The sequence below is a fragment of the Sebastes fasciatus genome, chromosome 22 (assembly GCF_043250625.1).
Source record: "Sebastes fasciatus isolate fSebFas1 chromosome 22, fSebFas1.pri, whole genome shotgun sequence".
NCBI lineage: Eukaryota > Metazoa > Chordata > Actinopteri > Perciformes > Sebastidae > Sebastes > Sebastes fasciatus.
Window position 1 is genome coordinate 24,041,658 of NC_133816.1, and position 22,184 is coordinate 24,063,841.

Genomic DNA, 22,184 nt, shown 5'->3' on the forward strand with positions numbered 1-22,184 from the left:
TCGCAAGATACATTGGTCCACCCTGCCATGATACAAGGGACTCATTGGGGCCTTTGATCTTATTCCACAGACTCACATGCAATAAAGTGTAAGTAGCACCTGTGTCCACAAGCGCTTTCTCATGACGCTGACGTACCGTGATGGGCACAACCAACTGTTTTAGACTAGGGGGCGGGTGAGATGGAGATCCCACCACACTAGTAGACTTTTGCTTCTGGCGGTTCTTGGCTGCAGGCTGACTAGCAACAGTAGCCATGGAACCTTTTTTACTGGACTCTGAAGTCTGTTTTGACTCTGACTTTTGCTGTCCACTGTATTTTGAGCTACCTGGGAAGACATGAAACTGAGGGCAGAACCCTGGTGCATGCTCACCATGGCAACGCCAACACAAAACCATTTCAGGTCTCTTTATAACCTTCTTTTCAGTTGTACCATTAGCTTTGTGAGATTCGTTCAGAGTTCTCCTGTACCTTTTCTGGTTTTCATAATCTACTTCTATTTGACTCCCAATGCGGATCATCTCATCTATGGAGGTAACCCGACCACGGAGCTGACATGCCAGAAAGGGATTCATAGCCTTCAATATTCTTTTTAAAATCTCATCATCTGTGGCCGAAGAGTGCCAACGTTTGATAAGTGCTTGAAAGGAGAAAACAAAGTCTCGTAGTGACTCATTTCTTCCTTGCACCCTGGTTCGAATCTGTTCTTCCAGAACATCAACATAGTCCTCGGGAAGAAAAGATGATAGGAAAGCTCTCTGAAATTCCTCCCATGAATGGATTTTCTCCCTAACAGTCTCCCACCAATCACGTGCAGAACCATGCAATACACTTCTCATGGTCGCTAGGATCTCACCATGAGTAAGTGGTTTCAGAGACAGGAAGTCACTGCATCTTTGCAAATACACCAAAGGATCTTTCTCATCCTGAGGCCCGCCATAGCAAGGGAAAAACATCTTAATTGGAAGTTTGCCATCAGTCACTCTACAACCATCATCCTGGAAAATGTCACCCTTTGGAGCAGCAGCTCCTGAGCAATCTGAAGGAACTCCCACAGGACAGGAGGTAGGCAACAAAACCACATTTTTAACAACTGGAGAAACAGGATATGTGTGTGCTTGAGACGAAACTGCAACAGGTGTGACTGCTTCTTTAAGGACCCATTCCTCTCGCTTATGTATTGAATTGACCTGAGAATTGAGTGCACACTGTTGACGCACAAGAGACTCAAGGGTAGCCTGCACTGAACCCATCTGCTGTTGCAATGTATGCACCTCGGTCACCAGAAGTTGTACATCCTTGTTTTCAGTGACCGCGGATGTAATGGAGATCATCAAGTTTTGACGGTCAGTAATCAGGGACTCTTGGAACTCAGACTGTGTTTGTTGTGCATTCCACTGAATGACATTTATGCACTTTGAACCAAAATCCCTTACTTCTGCGAGCAAATGGTTACTTGCTTTCTCCACCACATTTGTTATGAGAGTAGTACACATTTTTAGAGCTTTATCGATGGGTATGCCCTTTGAAATGTTTGACAGCCACTCACGCTGCCAATCCACTGTATTTTTAAACACAAGTTTCATCGACTCTACAGCATTAGCAAAAATAACTAAATCCGAATCTGAGTGTTCCTGGGTGGGAGGAGTTACAGGAACTGGGGATGAAGGCGGAAGTAATAAGCCCTCTAAAGCCAAAAGAGGATGAGTGTCCACAGACAATTGTGGTTCTACTGGAGCATCTACCCATCCCTTTTCATCATCATCATCATCCAGCACGTGCACCTCCTGCCCAACTACAGGCATATCCAAGCTAACATTTAGAGAAAGCTCGGATTCCAATTCCGCAAGCGACGGTTCAAATGCGGTCATTGTAATGTCTGGATCTTCCCAAGACATGATGGATAGTCACTAGTAATTATTTGGACTAATAGTCAAGCTACACTCCAAATACACATTTCAGAAATATACACTCAAATACACTTGCTAAATAGATATCAGAAGATGGGACACAAAACTAAATCTCTTTATTGAAAGATTATGCTTTGTGTTACGTTTCCCTTCGTGGTTGCCAATTATGTGGCGGTACTGAGTACCCCAGACTTTAGTTGTCAGTCAGACGACTGAAAAACAGTTCCCATCCACATAATAATATAAAATAAAATGCCTTCTTAATAATAATAATGAACAAATGCCTCTTCGCTAATGAACAAATGCCTCTATATTAACAAACAATTAAGGAAACTGAAATATTGGTTTGTGTTTTTCCTTTTACCCTCCTTTAAAGTTTTCCCAAATAAAATACACTAAAAGAAATGGGTATAAAGGGTTTCATTGAAAATCAACAAATGAATAGAATACAAAAATACAGCCTGCAGGTGTTAGGCTATTGTAAGGCAAGCCAGATCGCTGCACAAATAGTACCTAAACGTCCCAGTGCAGGTAACCCAATTGGTTGGCACTTAACTTGTTTCCCCAACTAGGAGTCAATACTCTCAACAAACAAAACACAAAGATCACAGAATCCCAAAAGGGCCCAAAACAGACCAGAGTTTCTGGTAAAGCTGATAACACATGTTGCATTGAGTGAAGGAGAGATCAGAATGACACTGGGTGTGCAGTTTCCCTCCTCTTTTAAGCCCTACAGAAAGGGCGTCGTTACACCCTGATTGGCCAAGAGGGGAATGCACCAAGCTGCTCTCAACTATCATTTAAGAGCCAGTCCCCACACCCTGCGCAACAGGTGAACTGAATAACCCTCTAATCACTCAGCAACTCAACCAAAAAAACACCAGGGAAAAGGGAAACAACAGCAAACACCAGAGAATTGGCAGCTGCCACAGTGTGATTCATGACGCAATTCAAATGTTGACTACCGTTCTTATTTATCCCAAAATAAGGTCCCATTGGGTCCACCAGAAGGGGCTTTGCGTCTCTATAAGATACATTATTTTATACTTTTCTGCTGTGCTTGAGCAATCAAGTTTTTACTGCAGCAAAGTTAATTTGACATTTTATTAGAAACAAAACATAATATTTATAGCATTTTAGCCTTTATTGATGGTAGACAGTAGAGACAGACTAGCTCTGGTGGTCACGCCGTAGTATTGACTTGTTAGTGACATAAAAGTGACCCATTGAGACTGTATTTGTGTGTAAGTTACCTCTACAGAAGTGTGTTAGGAGAAGGAGGAAGACCAAAACATGGAGTGTTCTGAGATGAGTATTTAGGGTTTTTCCATCTATGTTGAAAAGCATCATGGAGCTCTGAAAATGAACAGAAACCAGTGATAACAATGTTAACTTACAGGGAGTAGGGCTTTTTAATAGTTATTAATAGACTACAGCCAACAATGAAGTAATACCTAAACATGCTTAAAAGAAAGAATGCCTGAATTATAAACAACCCAATCTCTTGGGAAGGTATTCCGCACTTTAGCATTTTCGTGTGTCATTTTTTCCCCCTCGCAACAAAACTATGGTAACAACTGCAAATAGGTTGAGGCAAAACATCAAGATTGGGCTTAAAATAAGTATGTTAACTAAGTAAAATACATACATAAAAAACTTAACATTAGTACGGTAAACACATCACTAAAAAACACGTCACTTACGTAACTTCAAAATAACTTAACAACACTCAGGCACTCAAACACCGGTCTCCTGGTTGAAAGTCCTGAGTTTGTTTTATTCTGCATCACTAGCTCTGAGCGTGGCGTATTTAATGTTTCTACATTGCAGTCAATACAGACTACATGGTGTAAACATGACACGCCAAAAGCAAAAACAGCGTTCTTATTGCACGTGAAATGCCATATTCTGTGCTCTACTATTAAGTTACACATATTATATGTCATCATATTATATCCACTGTTTGATTCACACAAACTCTGCAGATACAAACTCTTCTACAAATGTTTACAAAGTGTCATGATTTTTTTTACTCTCACTTTTGTTGCTTAAGAATTTAAAGCATCCCACAGTGAACATAACATGTGTTTTGAAGCTCAGTTAGTTATACTTGAAACCTTTCCATGTTACAAAGTCAAATATCTCCTATACATTACTATAATCACAATAAAGACTGTCACAGTAAGTAGCTTTGTGTTAAAACAGGTGTCTTGTTAAAATGCTCAAAATTCAAATAACATTTCAAGGCTGTTGAAATTAAAACAGTTCAACTGTAATTGACTTACATTTGAAATACATTTTGCGTCTGCATGCAATTTTCCCTTTTGACACAAAGGCTATAAAACGGTATTATCTGTTCTAATGTGGAGTTGTACTTGAGAGAGACCAAAACTCAGAATGCAGACACAGTTTTTATAAAGGTTTCTAATGTATTTTAGATTAAATGTTAGACAAACCTGTTGAATGTTGCTCGTCCCAGTCTCCTCACATGACTGTGTGGCAAAGTCTGTAAATCATTGATAGTTTCCCGACCTTTAGTTTGATTATCAACTGCTTTAGTACGTAATTTTTCCTTCCTCACTTTCCTTAAAACTTCTAAGCACTGATTAAATGTTTCATTGTTTTCAATGTGCAAAAGTTTCTGTAATTATTAATTGCAGATCTAATTAATACACAGGCTACTGCACTTAAAATTATAATTAATTCAGAACTTAGTGTAGGATTCATTCATCATAATACACTGACTGACAAAAGGCTAAAGCTTGAAATTGATTAAGTTAAGGTTTTGTCAAAATGTAGACATACGGTACTATTGTTGTCTGTTTCACTTTGAGTGCCTCGGTTTATGATCACCTGAACTTTGGCCTCATTTGCCAGGTAACCGGTTACAAAATAATACATAAATTAGTCGGTATCATAGTAACACTAACACCGGCTCCTTGTTTTGACAGTTTAGGAGAAGCAAATGTTCATTAAGGCAGATTAGAGGCCTGCTATTTTACTGCAGGAGGCAGGATAGGACTTTCAATTCTCATATCATCTTCAGTATCAGCCTTATTTGTATTCAGTGTTTGTGGCTGGCAAAGAACCTGGAAGTGAAATAGAAAGATAAAAGAGAGAAACAAGGATATCTGATATCTGTAAATACTGTAGTTGCCCTGGAGGATCCTGAATATCATGTAGCTGTGTTTGAACATTAGTGGAAACAGTCACCTACTACACCAAAGGGTATTGGCTCTACAGCAGCATTACTGGTCAGTATGCATGACTCTGCTGCTTGTGATGCGATCCCTGACCAACAGGAAACCAAGGTTTAGTTTGATGGGTTAATTAATTTCGTTATTGCATGGTAGTATTTTTGAGGGTTTAGATAATCAACCACATGACGAGTGATGGAGTTACAAAAGATTTCAGAAAAACAAACAAGTCCGTAATCGGGCAATTTGATTCTTTTTGCAAATTCATAAATATGCGCCTGTCTTGGCAGCTAATGGTGATATGGGGGGGCGGGGGGGGGGGGATTGGGCTCTACTTAGCCGAATAAAAGACACACACATGGAAAACTGCATTTAAATCAGCATCAGCATTGATTACGTTTACGTGCACACAATATTCAGTTTTTTGCCCTTATTCCGAAAAAGACAATATTCCTATAAGCTGTTTACATGGCTAATGAAAATGAATATTGCACTGATATTCACGTTTACATGCAGCCGTTCATACTCTGATTAACGTAACCGATGGTGGACACAGCCTCCCTCTTTCATTCCTTCAACCTCCTTCGTGAAAAGGTCGGAGATATTTGTATATACCCAAAAGCCTGTTTATATCCAAGTCTTTCATAATGTTCTTTGTGAATGAATGTACAATGTAAACAGAATGTACCAATACCAGATGCAAAATTATATCCTTATGTATAAAGATTTTTATTTGTAAAAGAAAACACTTGACATTTCCCAAAGCAAATATTTCTCAAATATGTACATCAGCATCTGGACTCAAACATCGAATCAAATATCAAACATTTATCTTTATATATCTTCATTACAGAAAATGCAGTATGGAAATATACAGTATATTGAATTGAATTAAAAACAATACAAAAAGTAGAAAAACATAGATCTGATGAGGTCTAATATAAATATTCAATCTGGTAAACATATAAAATACAAGTTCCTGAGTTACGTTACCTCACATTTAGATTTTGAGATTAATTTGTTTTACTCTTTGTCTTTATAACATTTGATGATGATGATGATGATATATATATTTGCCTTAACAATGAAGAATGTTCTCCAGTAATACAGCAGCAATAAAACGGTTACATTATTTTCACCACATTTAAAACAAAACATGTTTTGAATTGTTGAATTTACCACAATAACAAAATGTAATACAGTTTGATTTGCTATTTAATTTAGTTGATCCCAGATCAAAAAGTAATGTGACCTAATATTGGTCATTACTATAATATGTGTTTTTGTATGAAGATCTGAGTCATGATGTTCCTGATTTATAATGTTAGTTAATGTGGGAATTTTCTCTCATGACCCTTTCCTGTTGCTGATAAAAGCAGCTAAAAGGTAAGATAAGCTAAAGAAAAATAAGTAGGAACACAAAAAAAAGGAAATTAATTAGTATCCTTCAGTGACTATAAACTGAGTTGATGTTGTATCTCTCCAGTGTGGTTGATGAGGGTGAACTGCAGGTTGTCTCTAAAGTTCCAGCGCTTCAGGTCCTTCCACACCAGGTCAGAGGGAGGAAAATGAGGACCACATTGTGGGACCCACATCTGTAAAATGCAAAGGTCACAGACTTATAAGCAGTAAGTTAAATCATTAAATAATCAAAGTAACAAAGCATTATAATTATTATTATTAAAGTTTCAAATGGAACTCAACAACAATGGTGAAAGACAGAAGAACGAAAAGGACAATAGCAACAACATAAATTAAGAAATCATTAACGACTTACATTGACAGTGTTTCTAGACCTGAGTGTAAATGAACGATCAAATTTGTATGTGATGGGTTTTGTATCGTTGAACTGTCCTTGTAATATCCAGTCTCCCAGTAGTTGTTTCTACAGGAGGTAAATTGGGCAGGATAGGGAGGTGGAGAGAAAGAAAGACTAATGAATGAATGTTACAGTTGAATTAGTTGTGTTTATAAATGACATGAAAACAAGAGAAAGTGTATTCTCAGGTAAACAGCAGGCAGGCTGTTCTCATACACCGTTCATAGCTATACCTACAAAAAGTAATGCACTGTAATTTGTGTATATCCCAGAAAATTAAATTGTATTCAATCTACGTAATCTGTGAACCAGGACGTACAAACAGTGACAAACGCAGCGTGGGGAGGAGGTCGATGGCTGGGTCCCGTGTGAAACCAGATGTCAATATTTATTTATTTGTCACGTAAACCCACGTAAACCACCTAAACTTAACCAAGTGGATCCTTTCCTAAGCCAAACTAAGTAGTTTTGTTGCCTAAACCTAACTAAGTACATTTGTTACCTAAACCTGACTAAGTACATTTGTTACCTAAACCTAACTAAGTAGTGTTTTGGCCTAAATCTAAATAGGTTTGTTGCCTAAACCTTACCAAGTCAATCTTTTCCTAAACCTAACTAAATACTGTAGGTTTGTTGCCTAAACCTTACTAAGTCAATCTTTTCCTCAACCTAACTAAGTAGGTTTGTTGCCTAAACTTAACTAAGTAGTTGTGTTACCTAAACCTAACTAAGTAGTTTCCTTTTCTGAAAAGACTGTAGTGGAAATTTACATTTGCGTCATGCGTTCCCAGACATTCGTAGGAAAAAAACACGGAAAATGAGAAATAACTTTTTATAAGATATTATACGAACTGTTGTATGAGGATTAGTTGTAGCATGTCAGGTTTGAACGGCCCATCACTGGATACACTTAGATAACATATTGCTATACATATAATAAACACTAATAAAGTACTCATACAGTGTCCATACACACAAACAACATTACCTGATCGGACGTGTTTATGAGACGGATATATTGGTTCAGTTTGTCGACCTCAATGACAATGAGAGGTTCTGTGGTTGAGCTCTGACTGGCTGAGCTGCTGTTGTCCTGATGAAAGGACTGAGAATCATCAGCCTCCAGGACATTGCATCTGCTTGTGTTTACCTGAGAGAGATACAACACACACAGATTAGTCATTCAACATTAATGAAGTAGCCAACAGACGGATGTTGATCTTTCAGCAGTAGATTAATGCAGGAAGTGATGGTCTGATCCGTTTAACTGCTGACTGAAGCTGTGTTCTGACTTTTTAAGCTGTTAAAGAGAATTTTTGGACAAAGTGAAATTCTAATTTGTCTATTTAGTTTGTTTTTAGAAATATTAAACAGTATTGATTGTTAATACATGTTCCTCTAACAGTAGGTCGTGTGTTCAGACAGACAGGAGGAACATTTTAGACGTGGTGCGAGAGCAAACAAAGTCAATGGAAAGATGTTTGCTTCAGACTTAGAAAGGTCAGAGGTCATACTGACTTGTTCTATGGACAGCTGCTGTGGCACTTTGTGGTCTGTTCAGTCTCAGATTTGCTCTCATGTTTTTTCTGATTTGTTTTGGTTTCAGACAAATGTCAATTATTTGTGAAGAAGATTAAAATAAAGTGAGATGAAAACAGATACATTAATAAACAGTGTTTTAGGTAATAAATAACCTTGGTCTGCATCTCTTTCTTTAGGTTCTCCACTTCTTTCTCAGCTTCCTCCCTTTTAGTCTTCTCATCATGGAGCTGCTTCTCAATCTGGAGGTAAAGAGAGATGAAGAGAGACATTTAGTTTCATTCAGTACTTTATTTAGTCCACATTATATCCTGATGAACTAGTTTCTGATTGGCTGGATGTTGTGATAATGAGCACATAGTTAGTCTCAGGTTTAACCTGTTTACTCTGAGCACATCTAGACTGTAAATATCAGGTACTTCATTATACTATTACACTACGGTACTGTATCATACACTATAATATACACTACTAAATTCAGTACTCTTGCGCTATTTGCACTACCATTGGCACACTGTCACTTCACTGCTGTACTTATGTTATCTTTTATTTTATCTTACTTTATTCTATTCGATTTGATCTCTTTTTAAGGTGTATTGGTGTTGCAACTGTTGTTTAAGTTACTGGATGCCTAAATTTCCTTCGGGAACAATAAAGTATCTATCTATGTAGGTGTTACAATCAGTGAATGACTTAAATGATGGGTTCAACACGTAATTAGATAATAAGAACTTTTAACTAAACTAATCACACAGAATTTCTCAAAATAACCTCATCAAGATGATTCAGCAGAACAAAAAGTACATCAATAAAAACCTAATCTTTATCACATTTGATCACAGATTAGATTTAATATGAATAAATAGATTTACTGTTTCACTTCTTTGTGTTTCCGTTATTCTCAGATTTGCTCTCATGGTTAGTTTGATCATGTTTGTCTCAGCAACAAACCAATGCCATATGGAGAATATAAATAATATAAAAATATCGTAAATAATTCAGATGGATTTGGGTGAAAAGGTGAACCTCAGGGTTCTTGGTCATCAGCTGCTCCAGATCTCTCTCAGCTTCCTCTTTCTTCTTCTGCTGCTGATCACAGAGCTGTTTGTTAAAGTGGGAGAGAGGAGAGATGAAGTAAATGTTCACATTAATGTCTGGATGAATTCTCATTGTGATCAGCTGGATGATGAAACCTGATCATACTCAGACAGTTTGACTCAGGTTCAATTATTCTGTGTAGATTTATACTGGAAACACCCGCTGAGGTCTCCCCTCTCCAACCAGCACATTAATCATTAAACTGTTTTTACTGTTTAAACCACTGTTAAACCAACAATGCTCAATAAAGAGATGCTTCTTCTTTGGATTTTCAAAATATCATACTTTGTCAAATATGTGTTGGTTACTGTATGTAGCTATTTACCTGCAGGAAGAATGTTACTAAATAGTTTTACAGATTTGTATTATTGTACTAGTGCAGTGCCCGTGAAAATCATGTCTACAACAGGCTGAATGTTTGGTCTGTGGTGTTGCTGCTTGCAGCTTTCTAGAGAACTGATCATACAAACAACTAAACACTCAACTCTGCTCTTCGTTGGTCCTCAGTAATACACGTTTAAGTTAGTATGGTAGAAACATACACTAGTTGAGTTTCAGGTTCAGAGTGGTGCTGTCCCTGTAGACTATCCACTCAGACTAGTTTGGTTGTAACGTTATTCTATCCAGCATCCAGCAGCAGAAGTGAAGTTCAGTCAATGAGCTGCTGCCTGTAAAGACCTGCTGCTGATGACATGCTGGACTCAGTCTGCAGAGAACTAAAGCTCAGAGTGATGTCACTTCTTTATTCAAAGTTTATTAATATTGAACGTATCGCTTGTCCACATTGCACCACACTGCATGTCCTCTGGTACTTTGTTACTCCTGCAAATATTTTTGCAACCACAATAAACATCTTCACTGTTCTTCATTCTGATGAGAGTTATGTGTGTGTGTGTGTGTGTGTGTGTGTGTGTGTGTGTGTGTGTGTGTGTGTGTGTGTGTGTGTGTGTGTGTGTGTGTGTGTGTGTGTGTGTACTTCTCTCTTCAGCTGGTTGATCTCTTCATTCTTGATCTTCAGTTGATGTTTTGTCTCCTTCAGCTCTTCATTACTGTTCTTCATCTGTGCATCAGCTGCTTGTTGTTTGTCCTCCAGCTAACAGACAGACAGATGGATGTTGAGTTCAACTGTTAGTAAATCATAATCAGACACAGATACACAATAAACATATATTCATCTGTTAGTGTTCCTTTTAATGTGAGAAGTGTTTGACCCTGATGTTCAGTATGAGGTCCTGGAGACGCTGGACTCTTTAACTGCTCTAAAAGATACTAAACATTGTTTTATCACCTCGATACTTCATGACTTATAACTTGTGTTAAATTGCTTCTTGACATCATTATGAACTGATGATATGTTCCAGTAGTCACATTACTTTTTTATGTTTTGTAAAACCAGGTTAAATTTCCATCTACAAAAATGACATCAATAAAAATCAAATCTTTATCACATTTGATCACAGATTAGATTTAATATGAATAAATAGATTTACTGTTTCACTTCTTTGGGTTTCAGTTATTCTCAGATTTTCTCTCATGGTTAATTTAATCTCAGCAACAAATCAAAGTCACATGGAGAAGATAAAACAATGATCTGGTGAAAAGATGAACCTCAGTGTTCTTGGTCATCAGCTGCTTCAGATCTCTCTCAGCTTTCTCTTTCTTCTGCTGCTGATCATGGAGCTGTTTGTTAAACTGGGAGAGATGAAGTAAATGTTCACATTAATATCTGGATGAATTCTCATTGTGATCAGCTGGATGATGAAACCTGTTCATACTCAGACAGTTTGACTCAGTTTACTCTGAGTGGATTAATACTGGAAACATAACACTGATTTATCATCTGTTACATCAACAATACTGAATACAGAGATGCTTCTGCTTTAGAGTTATAAAATACCATACCTACTACCTGCAGGAAGAATGGAACTGAATAGTTATACACATTTGTATTACTAGTTCAGTGTCTATCCAGAACATGTCTGTCTACAACAGGCTGAATGTTTGGTCTGTGGTGTTGCTGCTTGCAGCTTTCTAGAGAATTGATCATACAAACAACTAAACACTCAACTCTGCTCTTCATTGGTCCTCAGTAATACACCTGATATAGTTGAGTCACATCACGACTACTCAGAAACACCAAGTCTGGCTACTAGTGGTCAGAAACACTGATGAAATACACTTATCAGATGTATTAATTACCAGATAGGTTTATTCAAAGTTTATTAATATTAAACAAAATGGCACTAATCTTGTCCCTGCATGTCCTCTGGTCCTGATCGTTACACCCTCCTAGTGTGAAGTAGATTGGACTCTATTATGAAACATGTATTCTAATGTGTCTTTCAGCACTTTTCTGCTCCTGCAAATATTTTTGTGACAATAAACATCTTCATTGTTCTTCATTCTGATGAGAGATAAAACAATTGTATTTCAAAAGAGACTTCATCTTTTCCAGTGAACAGCACAGACAGCATAACATTGTGTTGATCTGAGTGATGTGTAGGTGTTTGTATATGTGTCTTTACTTCTCTCATCAACTGGCTGATGCTTTCATCCTTCATACTCTTCAGTTGACGCTGTGCCTTCTTCAGCTCTTCATTAATCTTCTTCAACTGTGCCTCAGCTGCTTCTTCTTGTTTGTCCTCCAGCTAACAGACAGACAGATGGATGTTGATTTCAACTGTTAGTAAATCATAATCAGACACAGATACACAATAAACATATATTCATCTGTTAGTGTTTCTTTTAATGTGAGAAGTGTTTGACCCTGATGTTCAGTATGAGGTCCTGGAGACGCTGGACTCTTTAACTGCTCTAAAAGATACTAAACATTGTTTTATCACCTCGATACTTCATGACTTTTAACTTGTGTTAAATTGCTTCTTGACATCATTATGAACTGATGATATGTTCCAGTAGTCACATTACTGTTTCTATATTGTTAAACCAGGTTAAACTTCCATCTGCTCTGTATGTGTGAATGGTGTTGACTCTTCAAACAGAACGACCTGCTTCATCCCAAATACGTCTGTTTGAATTCCTCTTGTTGGAGATTTAGTTATTATTTATCTCTGCTGCTCTTCTGCTTTCATTAAACCTTTCAGGACTGCACAGTTTTATCTGTTCATGAATCCAGTCTGATTATCTCTACATTTCTTCTCATTCACAATCTATAAGTCATAATAATGGACATATCACTGTAATTTAGTCCACATTATATCCTGATGAACTAGTTTCTGATTGGCTGGATGTTGTGATAATGTGCACATAGTTAGTCTCAGGTTTAACCTGTTTACTCTGAGCACATCTATCTAACATGAAATTCGAAAATAAGAACTTTACATTTGATCCCAGATTAGATTAAATGTTAATAAATCGATTTACTGTTTCACTTCTTTGTGTTTCAGTTATTCTCTGATTTGCTCTCATGGTTAGTTTAATAATCTTGGTCTCAGCAACAAATCAATGTCATAACAAGAAGATGAAACAATGATTTGGTAAAAAGATGAACCTCAGTGTTCTTGGTCATCAGCTGCTTCAGTTCTCTCTCAGCTTCCTCTTTCTTCTGCTGCTCATCCCAGAGCTGTTTGTTCAACTGGGAGAGAGGAGAGATGAAGTAAATGTTCACATTAATGTCTGGATGAATTCTCATTGTGATCAGCTGGATGATGAAACCTGTTCATACTCAGACAGTTTGACTCAGTTTACTCTGAGTGGATTAATACTGGAAACATAACACTGATTTATCATCTGTTACATCAACAATACTGAATACAGAGATGCTTCTGCTTTAGAGTTATAAAATACCATACCTACTACCTGCAGGAAGAATGTAACTGAATAGTTATACACATTTGTATTACTAGTTCAGTGTCTATCCAGAACATGTCTGTCTACAACAGGCTGAATGTTTGGTCTGTGGTGTTGCTGCTTGCAGCTTTCTAGAGAACTGATCATACAAACAACTAAACACTCAACTCTGCTCTTCATTGGTCCTCAGTAATACACCTGATATAGTTGAGTCACATCACGACTACTCAGAAACACCAGTAGAATAAACTCTAGTTCACAGGAGAAAACACACCAAGTCTGACTACTAGTGGTCAGAAACACTGATGAAATACACTTATCAGATGTATTAATTACCAAATAGGTTTATTCAAAGTTTATTAATATTAAACAAAATAGCACTAGTCTTGTCCCTGCATGTCCTCTGGTCCTGATCGTTACACCCTCCTAGTGTGAAGTAGATTGGACTCTATTATGAAACATGTATTCTAATGTGTCTTTCAGCACTTTTTTGCTCCTGCAAATATTGCTTGTGGTTTGTCCTTCAGCTAACAGACAGACAGATGGATGTTGATTTCAACTGTTAGTAAATCATAATCAGACACAGATACACAATAAACATATATTCATCTGTTAGTGTTCCTTTTAATGTGAGAAGTGTTTGACCCTGATGTTCAGTATGAGGTCCTGGAGACGCTGGACTCTTTAACTGCTCTAAAAGATACTAAACATTGTTTTATCACCTCGATACTTCATGACGTATAACTTGTGTTAAACTGCTTCTTGACATCATAATGAACTGATGATATGTTCCAGTAGTCACATTACTGTTTCTGTATTGAACTCATACATTGTATTTATTGTACATTATATAAATGTATTGTATATATTGTACCTTTATGATGACCACTTACCAAAGAATGAATGATAGACTTGCTAGAGGCGTTTATAATTCTCTCCATCTGGAAGGAGGAGGACATGAAGAGACACATGAGAACCACATTAAATCATGAGAGTAATGATTCAACCTGATGGTTCAGTTTCACTGAGTACAATATGAACAAGTAGCTTCATATTCAGTCAAGTGGATCTCAGTAAACACTTTGATCATCTAGTGTTCCTCAAACAGCAGAAATGTTGAGTTGAGAGTCTGTCTGCAGGTTAGAGGCTCAGATGAGAGAACTCATTCAACCTGATCTATCTCTGTCTCTATTTATTCTGTATTAATAATAGAGAGATGAAGATGAAGACATGAACCTCTTTGTTCTTCTTCTCCAGCTCTTCCTTCAGGCTCTGCAGCTCGTTCTTGTTCCTCTTCTTCTCTTCATGGAGCTGCTGCAGCTCAGCTCCTTTAGTTTCTATCTGGAAGGACAGAGACAAGGTGGAGAGAGACAATGAGAGACATGTTGTCAGGGTTATGAATTCACAGGGGGACCCAAACGCAGAGTTACAGGCAGAAAAGGTAGTTTTTAAATAAAAGCGAGCTTTAATAAATCCAGCTGAATAATCCAAACAACAAAAACCAACAGGCATCAAATAAAACAAAAATGCAGGGTCTGAACCTCCTTCTCAGCTTCCTCCATCCTCTTCTGCTCCTCCCTCCTCTTCTCCTCCATCCTCTCCTGCTCCTCCCTCCTCTTCTCCTCCATCCTCTCCTGCTCCTCCCTCCTCTTCTCCTCCCTCCTCTTCTCCTCCATCCTCTCCTGCTCCTCCCTCCTCTTCTCCTCCATCCTCTTCTGCTCCTCCTGGAGCTGCTGCTCAGATCTCTCCTGAGAGGGCAAAGATGAACAGAGACATGATACAAGATATGATTTTATAATATCAGTGAAGACACCACACAACATGTTTTCTTTGCATTTCTGGCTCATCTCTCTTTTTCTCTTATTCTAATCTCCTCTAACGTTTGCTCACATCTTCATCTCTTTGTCTGAATCGTGCCTCTTCTTTTTCATTTCTCTTGAACCTCTGAACATCAGTTAAAGTTAGCTCTCAGTCATCACTGCTCTTGTTCTCTTCTTAAACCAGTAGTAGGCAGTATATTCCATAATAACCTTTCAGCATATTATAATTCAAATGTTCTGAGAGACTTCTGCTCCTCATGGCTCTGTTTTTATAAAAATAACTTTTTGAATCATATTCGCTCATTTCTACCCACTGCAGCTTTAATTATTTTGGACACTGAAAGTAATGTCCTGTTTCTTTACTTACAAGTTTGCTCTTCATGAGCGTCTCTCTCTCTCTTTGATCCAGGTGGTTTCTCTGCGTCTCTTTGTGTAAAAAAAAAAAGGAAGGAGAGTTAAAGGCACTTACATTCATTTTAAGAAATCACAGAGACATTTGAGTCTAAAATGAAGTATAAAATGGGTTATAAAAATAAGACTAAATTGGCCTAATGGGAAATAAAAGTAGACATGCCATCACATTTTTTTTATCAACACCATAACCTGTAAAATACAGACATTTTCATTTCCAATTAAAATGTAATTTACAAAATTCATATCACTATTCTCCATAAAACCTGTGAAAATAACTTTTATTAATAAATGTGTGACTTACTGATTATGTTTTTTCTCCATTTCCACACAACAAAGAGAACTAACAGAAGCAGCAGGATGGAAACAGCCAAACTAACAGCCAAACAAACAGCTAAACCAGTGATGACGGGAACAGAACTGGACTGAAGCTTAAAGAAATCATCTGAAAAGATAAAACACAGAATAACATTTATAGAAAACTGAACTCCAGCTATTTGAAACTGAAACTACAATCTTATCATAAAAAATATATTATTATATTAAATAATGATGATTTCTACCTGGAACCTGGATGTGTGTCTCTCTGGTCTGGTTGGTGTTCTTCTGTTGGACTCTACAGGTGAAGCTGTTGCTGTGTCTCTTCTCCACAGTCACTCTGCTGCTGACAGTATAGAGGTCATCAGGACCTCTGACTGTCTCTGGAGGTCCAGCAGAGAGGAGGTTTCCCTCACCGTCCAGCCACAACACCTCAGGCTCTGGATACCAGCCTTCAGACCTGCAGTCTAACATCACTCCTCTGGTGGCTTCATCAATCCCTGATAAAGTTATGACCAGGTAGGAAGCAGCACCTGATGCTGAGTAAAAGGAAACATTTAAAACAGAAGTCAGCAATACAATCACCACATGAATGATTAAATGTATATAATAAATATCTTCTGCATTAGCGTTGTTTATACGGCAAATAAACCCAGTTGGTCCCTGAACTGATGATGAAGCTGCTTGAAGTCAAAGGGGTCACATATTTACTGCTGCCAATACTAAAACTTGACAATTCAGAAACAGTTTGCATCGGAAAGCTGGTCTTAGATTATTGCATATCAGATTATGTGTTTGTTAAACTCTGTTAGGTGTCATATACAGTTTACTAATCAACCTAATGAGAAAACATTTCTGCCCATGACATCTACAACTGAGCTGTTCTTATAAAACATGTTTAACCCTCATTTATACTGATGTTACATGACTGTCATTGTGTTCTTCATCTCCAAACATCACTGGCTGACTATGACAAGCTGTTTTAACATTTAATAGCTAACCTTGACTATCTGGAATTAACGTTAGAGATATCCACAACGTCATTGTGACTAGTCAAAACGACATTTAGAGATATCTGTAATTCAATTCTGACTATCCAAAATAACAGTTACAGATATCTATAACCTCATTATGACTAGTCAGAGTTGTTGTTATGACGTTGCTCATCAAGGCTTCCCATTGGATATCGGCCCAACAAAGCATCTGAACAGTGTCAGCAGAAGCTTTTACTAACTTGGATAATTCGGTAAAGTGTGAAAGATATTCACAGATTCAAACTCTCCGGATCAATAACTCATAAGTTGTTAAAACACAGACGAGGGCTCTTTCTAACTGTAGTGAGGTAGACCACGAGCTGCAAGATCATTTTAATCACAACAAGCCTTTAGTCCTCTGAACTGGACACATATCATCGGTCTCAATGTGCGGCCGGCTGTGGCCAATGAGAGCTTTGTTCACTGGAGAGTTGTGGTAGAAATGTACAGCGTGTTGTAGATTTATTGTCTCCAGACATACTTTATACACCCATACAGCTGCAGTGAAGCGCCATCGTATTTTTGAATAGCTTCCGCCCCCTTCTGACCTCATTACAGATATCTGCAACCTCATTTTACCAAGTCACAACTCGTGTGTGTAGATACACTGTGTCCACTTACCAACAACAAGCTCAACCAAAGATTCTTTATCCAGGTCTGCAACATAGCATTTGTATCTCCCCTCATCAGAAAGTTTCACTTTGGAGAGTTTCAGTGAAATGTTTCCGTGCTTCAGTCCATCAGTGAACAGTGATGTTCTTCCTGTGTAGGATGGATCTTTAACATGTACGAGGTCCTTGCCAGCACGCCACACAAAGACAAATATAGAGTTCAGGTCGGATCTCGTCCACTCCAACGTCATGGCAGCAACATCCACTGCAGGTTCCAGATGGCATGGCAAAATGATGTCATCGCCAACTAATGCTACTATTGGCTGAGGTGGACCAATCATCTGAGACTGACCTGAAGAAATAGATATGTTAATTCATTCCTGCAGTAGGAAGGAGTTAAATATGTTCATTTCTATAAGGCTCGTTGTACATTATGATACTGTGCTAATAGCAGCAGACAGCAGTGGAATGTAACTTTACTCAAGTACTGTTCATTTAGAAGGTATCCTATCTACAACATGTTCACTACAATGTATTTAATTTGTTTTTCCTGAACAGTTTTCCGTAGCAACTAAAGCACAAGTTGCTTTAGTGTTAAAAGTGATTATGTCACTTTATAATGACGTCAATAACTGTAGACAACATGTGCTTATACTGTAGATGACATTGAAACACTTCAGTTCTCTGAAACAAACCAAAAGCTTCAAGAACCAATGACATCATGTTTTTGTGAGAGTCCAAAAACACTGAACATCAGTCTTTAAGCTTTCATTTAATGACATATATTGATATGATTTGATGTGACTTTAATACTTTGTGTGAGTTACCTCTACAAGATTGTGTTAGGAGAAGATGGAAAACCAAAACACTGAGGGGTCTGAGCGGAGACTGAAGGGACAGTCCGGTCCTCTGGGGAAGCATCTTAAAGCTCTGAAAATCAAATGAGACCAGCGATACATCATATGGAAAACATATATGCTTTGGAAAGCAGCAAAATAACTAATAAAGTAAAAACAATACCATTACTACTGTGACGTGTCCATGTAATATAGTTGAACTTTCACTTCTGCAACACAGACGGTCCTATAGAGAGTTCATATGGATACTATCTATGTATGGGGCAGTTAAAACTGAGATATGCTTTAACTTTTCATACCAACATGGCAGAGACGGCTCCTTAATGAATTTTAAAAGTGCTTTGATTCTGCCAAACTCGTTCAATAGTTTATCCTTCATTAGAGCTCTTTACGTGAGATACAAAGTCCACTGACTGCTATAAAAATGATAAAAAAAAATGTTGCAGTCAAAACTAACAAGCGTCTGTTTAAAATAATCATAAAAACCAAAGTCTGGTTGAATTTGAAATAATCAACACAATTATTCAACATTTGAAAGACATTTCCTCGATGGTTTCAATGTTTTACACCGGTTTTAAAATAGACTTAATTATCTGTTACAGAGTATTATACTACAGAGCCCACGACTCTGAATGCAGACCCACTTTTAATGTCGATAAAGTGATACCAAGTTTAAGAATAGAAGTCAGTTGAATCATTGACAGGCTGTTGACTTTGGCTCTCACTTCTTTTATCTACTGCAGAGTGCTCATGCATTATATTTAGTTTGTAGTGCACATCATGTAGTAACAGCTCATGTAGTTCCCCCCTGAGCTTCCATATGTTATGTATTATATGTCACTTTCAAACTTAACAGCCACAAACTAGAGACCTAGAGCATTCAGAGGATGGATGGATCAGACTAGAGACCTAGAGCACTCAGAGGATGGATGGATCAAACTAGAGACCTAGAGCATTCAGAGGATGGATGGATCAGACTAGAGACCTAGAGCATTCAGAGGATGGATGGATCAAACTAGAGACCTAGAGCATTCAGAGGATGGATGGATCAAACTAGAGACCTAGAACATTCAGAGGATGGATGGATCAAACTAGAGACCTAGAGCATTCAGAGGATGGATGGATCAAACTAGAGACCTAGAGCATTCAGAGGATGGATGGATCAAACTAGAGACCTAGAGCATTCAGAGGATGGATGGATCAGACTAGAGACCTAGAGCATTCAGATGATGGATGGATCAGACTAGAGACCTAGAGCATTCAGAGGATGGATGGATCAAACTAGAGACCTAGAGCATTCAGAGGATGGATGGATCAAACTAGAGACCTAGAACATTCAGAGGATGGATGGATCAAACTAGAGACCTAGAGCATTCAGAGGATGGATGGATCAAACTAGAGACCTAGAGCATTCAGAGGATGGATGGATCAAACTAGAGACCTAGAGCATTCAGAGGATGGATGGATCAGACTAGAGACCTAGAGCATTCAGAGGATGGATGGATCAGACTAGAGACCTAGAGCATTCAGATGATGGATGGATCAGACTAGAGACCTAGAGCATTCAGAGGATGGATGGATCAAACTAGAGACCTAGAGCATTCAGAGGATGGATGGATCAAACTAGAGGCCTAGAGCATTCAGAGGATGGATGGATCAGACTAGAGACCTAGAGCATTCAGAGGATGGATGGATCAGACTAGAGACCTAGAGCATTCAGAGGATGGATGGATCAGACTAGAGACCTAGAGCATTCAGATGATGGATGGATCAGACTAGAGACCTAGAGCATTCAGAGGATGGATGGCTTTCCTAGCTAGATTGATCAATAAAGGGGTTTCTGAGACGTTTACACAACAGAAGTGCTCGCCATCCAATCACCAAAAAAACGTTGAAGAAATCTCCAAATGTCAAAAGTTTTTGATCCCAAATCACAGCATGACTTTTCATCAATTCTCCAATGGTACAAAAATCTGTGTAACAAATGGTATCAATCCGAAAAAATTGCTGCAACAACTTATGAGACTTGATAGAGCATGGAGATGGACATCACAGACTTCTATCATAATGTTCTAAACACATTTTTACAATTCATCTAATTCATGTTTATTTATGACTAGAACAACTTGACTCACAGAGCTGAGCTGACTCGCAAATTAATCTACAGGTTCTCAGCTTTCAGATGATGTACACCATTTCTATGTGACATCTACTGTTGACCTGCTATCTCCCCCTAAAGACCCCCTGGACCCCCTAAAGACCCCCTGGACCTCCTAAACACCCCCTGGACCCCCTAAAGACCCCCTGGACCCCCTAATAACCCCCTGGACCTCCTAAAAACAGACGGCTCTGCTGTGGGTCTCAGAGGGTTAATAACTGAGTTAAACTTTAAACACAGTCTGGTGATTGGGTCTGATTTCCTACGCTCAGAGTGTTTGTAACTGATCACTAGAATAAAATATTACAGCTTCAATCAAAACCACCAGGAATAATATCAATATCCTTTTATTGTCTTAGTAATTTAGAAAAAGGGGGAGAGTTCAGGAAGTAGTTGTTAGGCCTGCTATCTCACCAGAGGCCTGGACTACGAAACTGGTTCACTTCTTATCAGGGTAGATCTCCATGGTCACTGATGCTGAACGGCTAACCTGTTCTGGAGCAGGTTATGTTCCAGATAAGAGATCAACTTCTATGAAAGCACCTCCTACTGACCCATCAGAGCTCCGTGTGGTGTTTGTATGATAATATTACACACATATGAAGAAGTTTAAGTCATAATCATAATAAAAACAACACAGTTTAAACTGAGAAATGCAGGAAGAACAGCAGACTTTATGTTGAGGGTGTTTAAAGCTTTGAATTATGTTTTTATATTTATTTAGTTTTACTTCCTCTTGAGTCCGTTTCACACCGTCAGAGAGGAGGAACACAGCTGAAAGACGCAACATCATACTCACAGTGTAAACTAGGTGTAATCTATTCATCTATTACACTCTGAAAAGTTATTTATATTTAGATGACTATATCTGACATTTGAGTGTTCCTCTAAATTAATAAATCTGTTAATTTACACATTCACACATCTGGAGTTTTTTCTTTTTCCAGCTGTTCTTTCTGCAGTTGGCAGCTTCATCTGTGTTACTGTTAGTCTGATTAAGAGTTTAACTTCTTCGTATTTGTTCTAATATAGTTTCTTCCTTTGTTAAATGTGTCTCTCTGTCTGCCTGTCTGTCAGTCTGTCAGTCAGTCAGTCAGTCAGTCAGTCAGTCAGTCAGTCAGTCAGTCAGTCAGTCAGTCAGTCAGTCAGTCAGTCAGTCAGTCTTTAGTCTTGTTCATGTCTGTGATTGGTCAGATTCTGTAAACACCTCCTCGTTCATGTGAACGCGCTCATATCCAGACTGAGAAACCCTGAGTTGACTTACCGAGTTGATAACCAGCTTCATAGTAGAGTTTAGTGAGATCTCGGATGTTATGTTAAGTGAAGCCAGATAACCAGAAGACACCCCGGGTATGTTGAACTCGCTTCGTAGTGCAGGAGAGCGTTATCACCAAGCCCTCGGGAAGTGCGTCTGTCGTTGATCCCAACTCCCGTACAGGGGCGTGTCCAGACATTTTTGATAGGGGTGGCACCAGTGGGGCACTGACTTATGCGGGGGTGGCATGAAGTGTGAGCAGGAGCGCCTGCGCACAGACATATACACTCACGTATGCACGCACACACACACACAAGAAAATACACACACACAACCAGGTGTCGGCAT

The 22,184-nt window shown here is 38.3% G+C and overlaps 2 protein-coding genes and 1 long non-coding RNA gene across 3 annotated transcripts in view; all 3 read right to left on the reverse strand.

Moving 5' to 3' along the window:
• The window catches only part of LOC141761342 (uncharacterized), a 251,683-nt gene that overhangs the window by 151,647 nt on the left and 77,852 nt on the right, over positions 1–22,184 (reverse strand). The gene's annotated exons all lie outside the window — the stretch shown is intronic.
• LOC141760470 (uncharacterized) lies at positions 6,885–8,708 on the reverse strand. Its single transcript, XR_012592369.1, has 3 exons — positions 8,620–8,708; positions 7,914–8,075; positions 6,885–6,991 (listed from the first exon to the last, which is right to left on the reverse strand). It is a non-coding gene; the product is annotated as an uncharacterized LOC141760470 (long non-coding RNA).
• On the reverse strand, positions 11,952–22,151 carry LOC141761248 (butyrophilin subfamily 3 member A2-like). Its single transcript, XM_074624578.1, has 11 exons — positions 21,846–22,151; positions 18,394–18,496; positions 17,577–17,918; positions 16,167–16,460; positions 15,908–16,048; positions 15,560–15,618; positions 14,609–14,713; positions 14,266–14,313; positions 13,074–13,157; positions 12,088–12,210; positions 11,952–11,966 (listed from the first exon to the last, which is right to left on the reverse strand). The coding sequence occupies exons 1-11, from the start codon at positions 21,864–21,866 to the stop codon at positions 11,952–11,954; spliced, it is 1,335 nt and encodes a 444-aa protein (XP_074480679.1). The 5' UTR covers positions 21,867–22,151.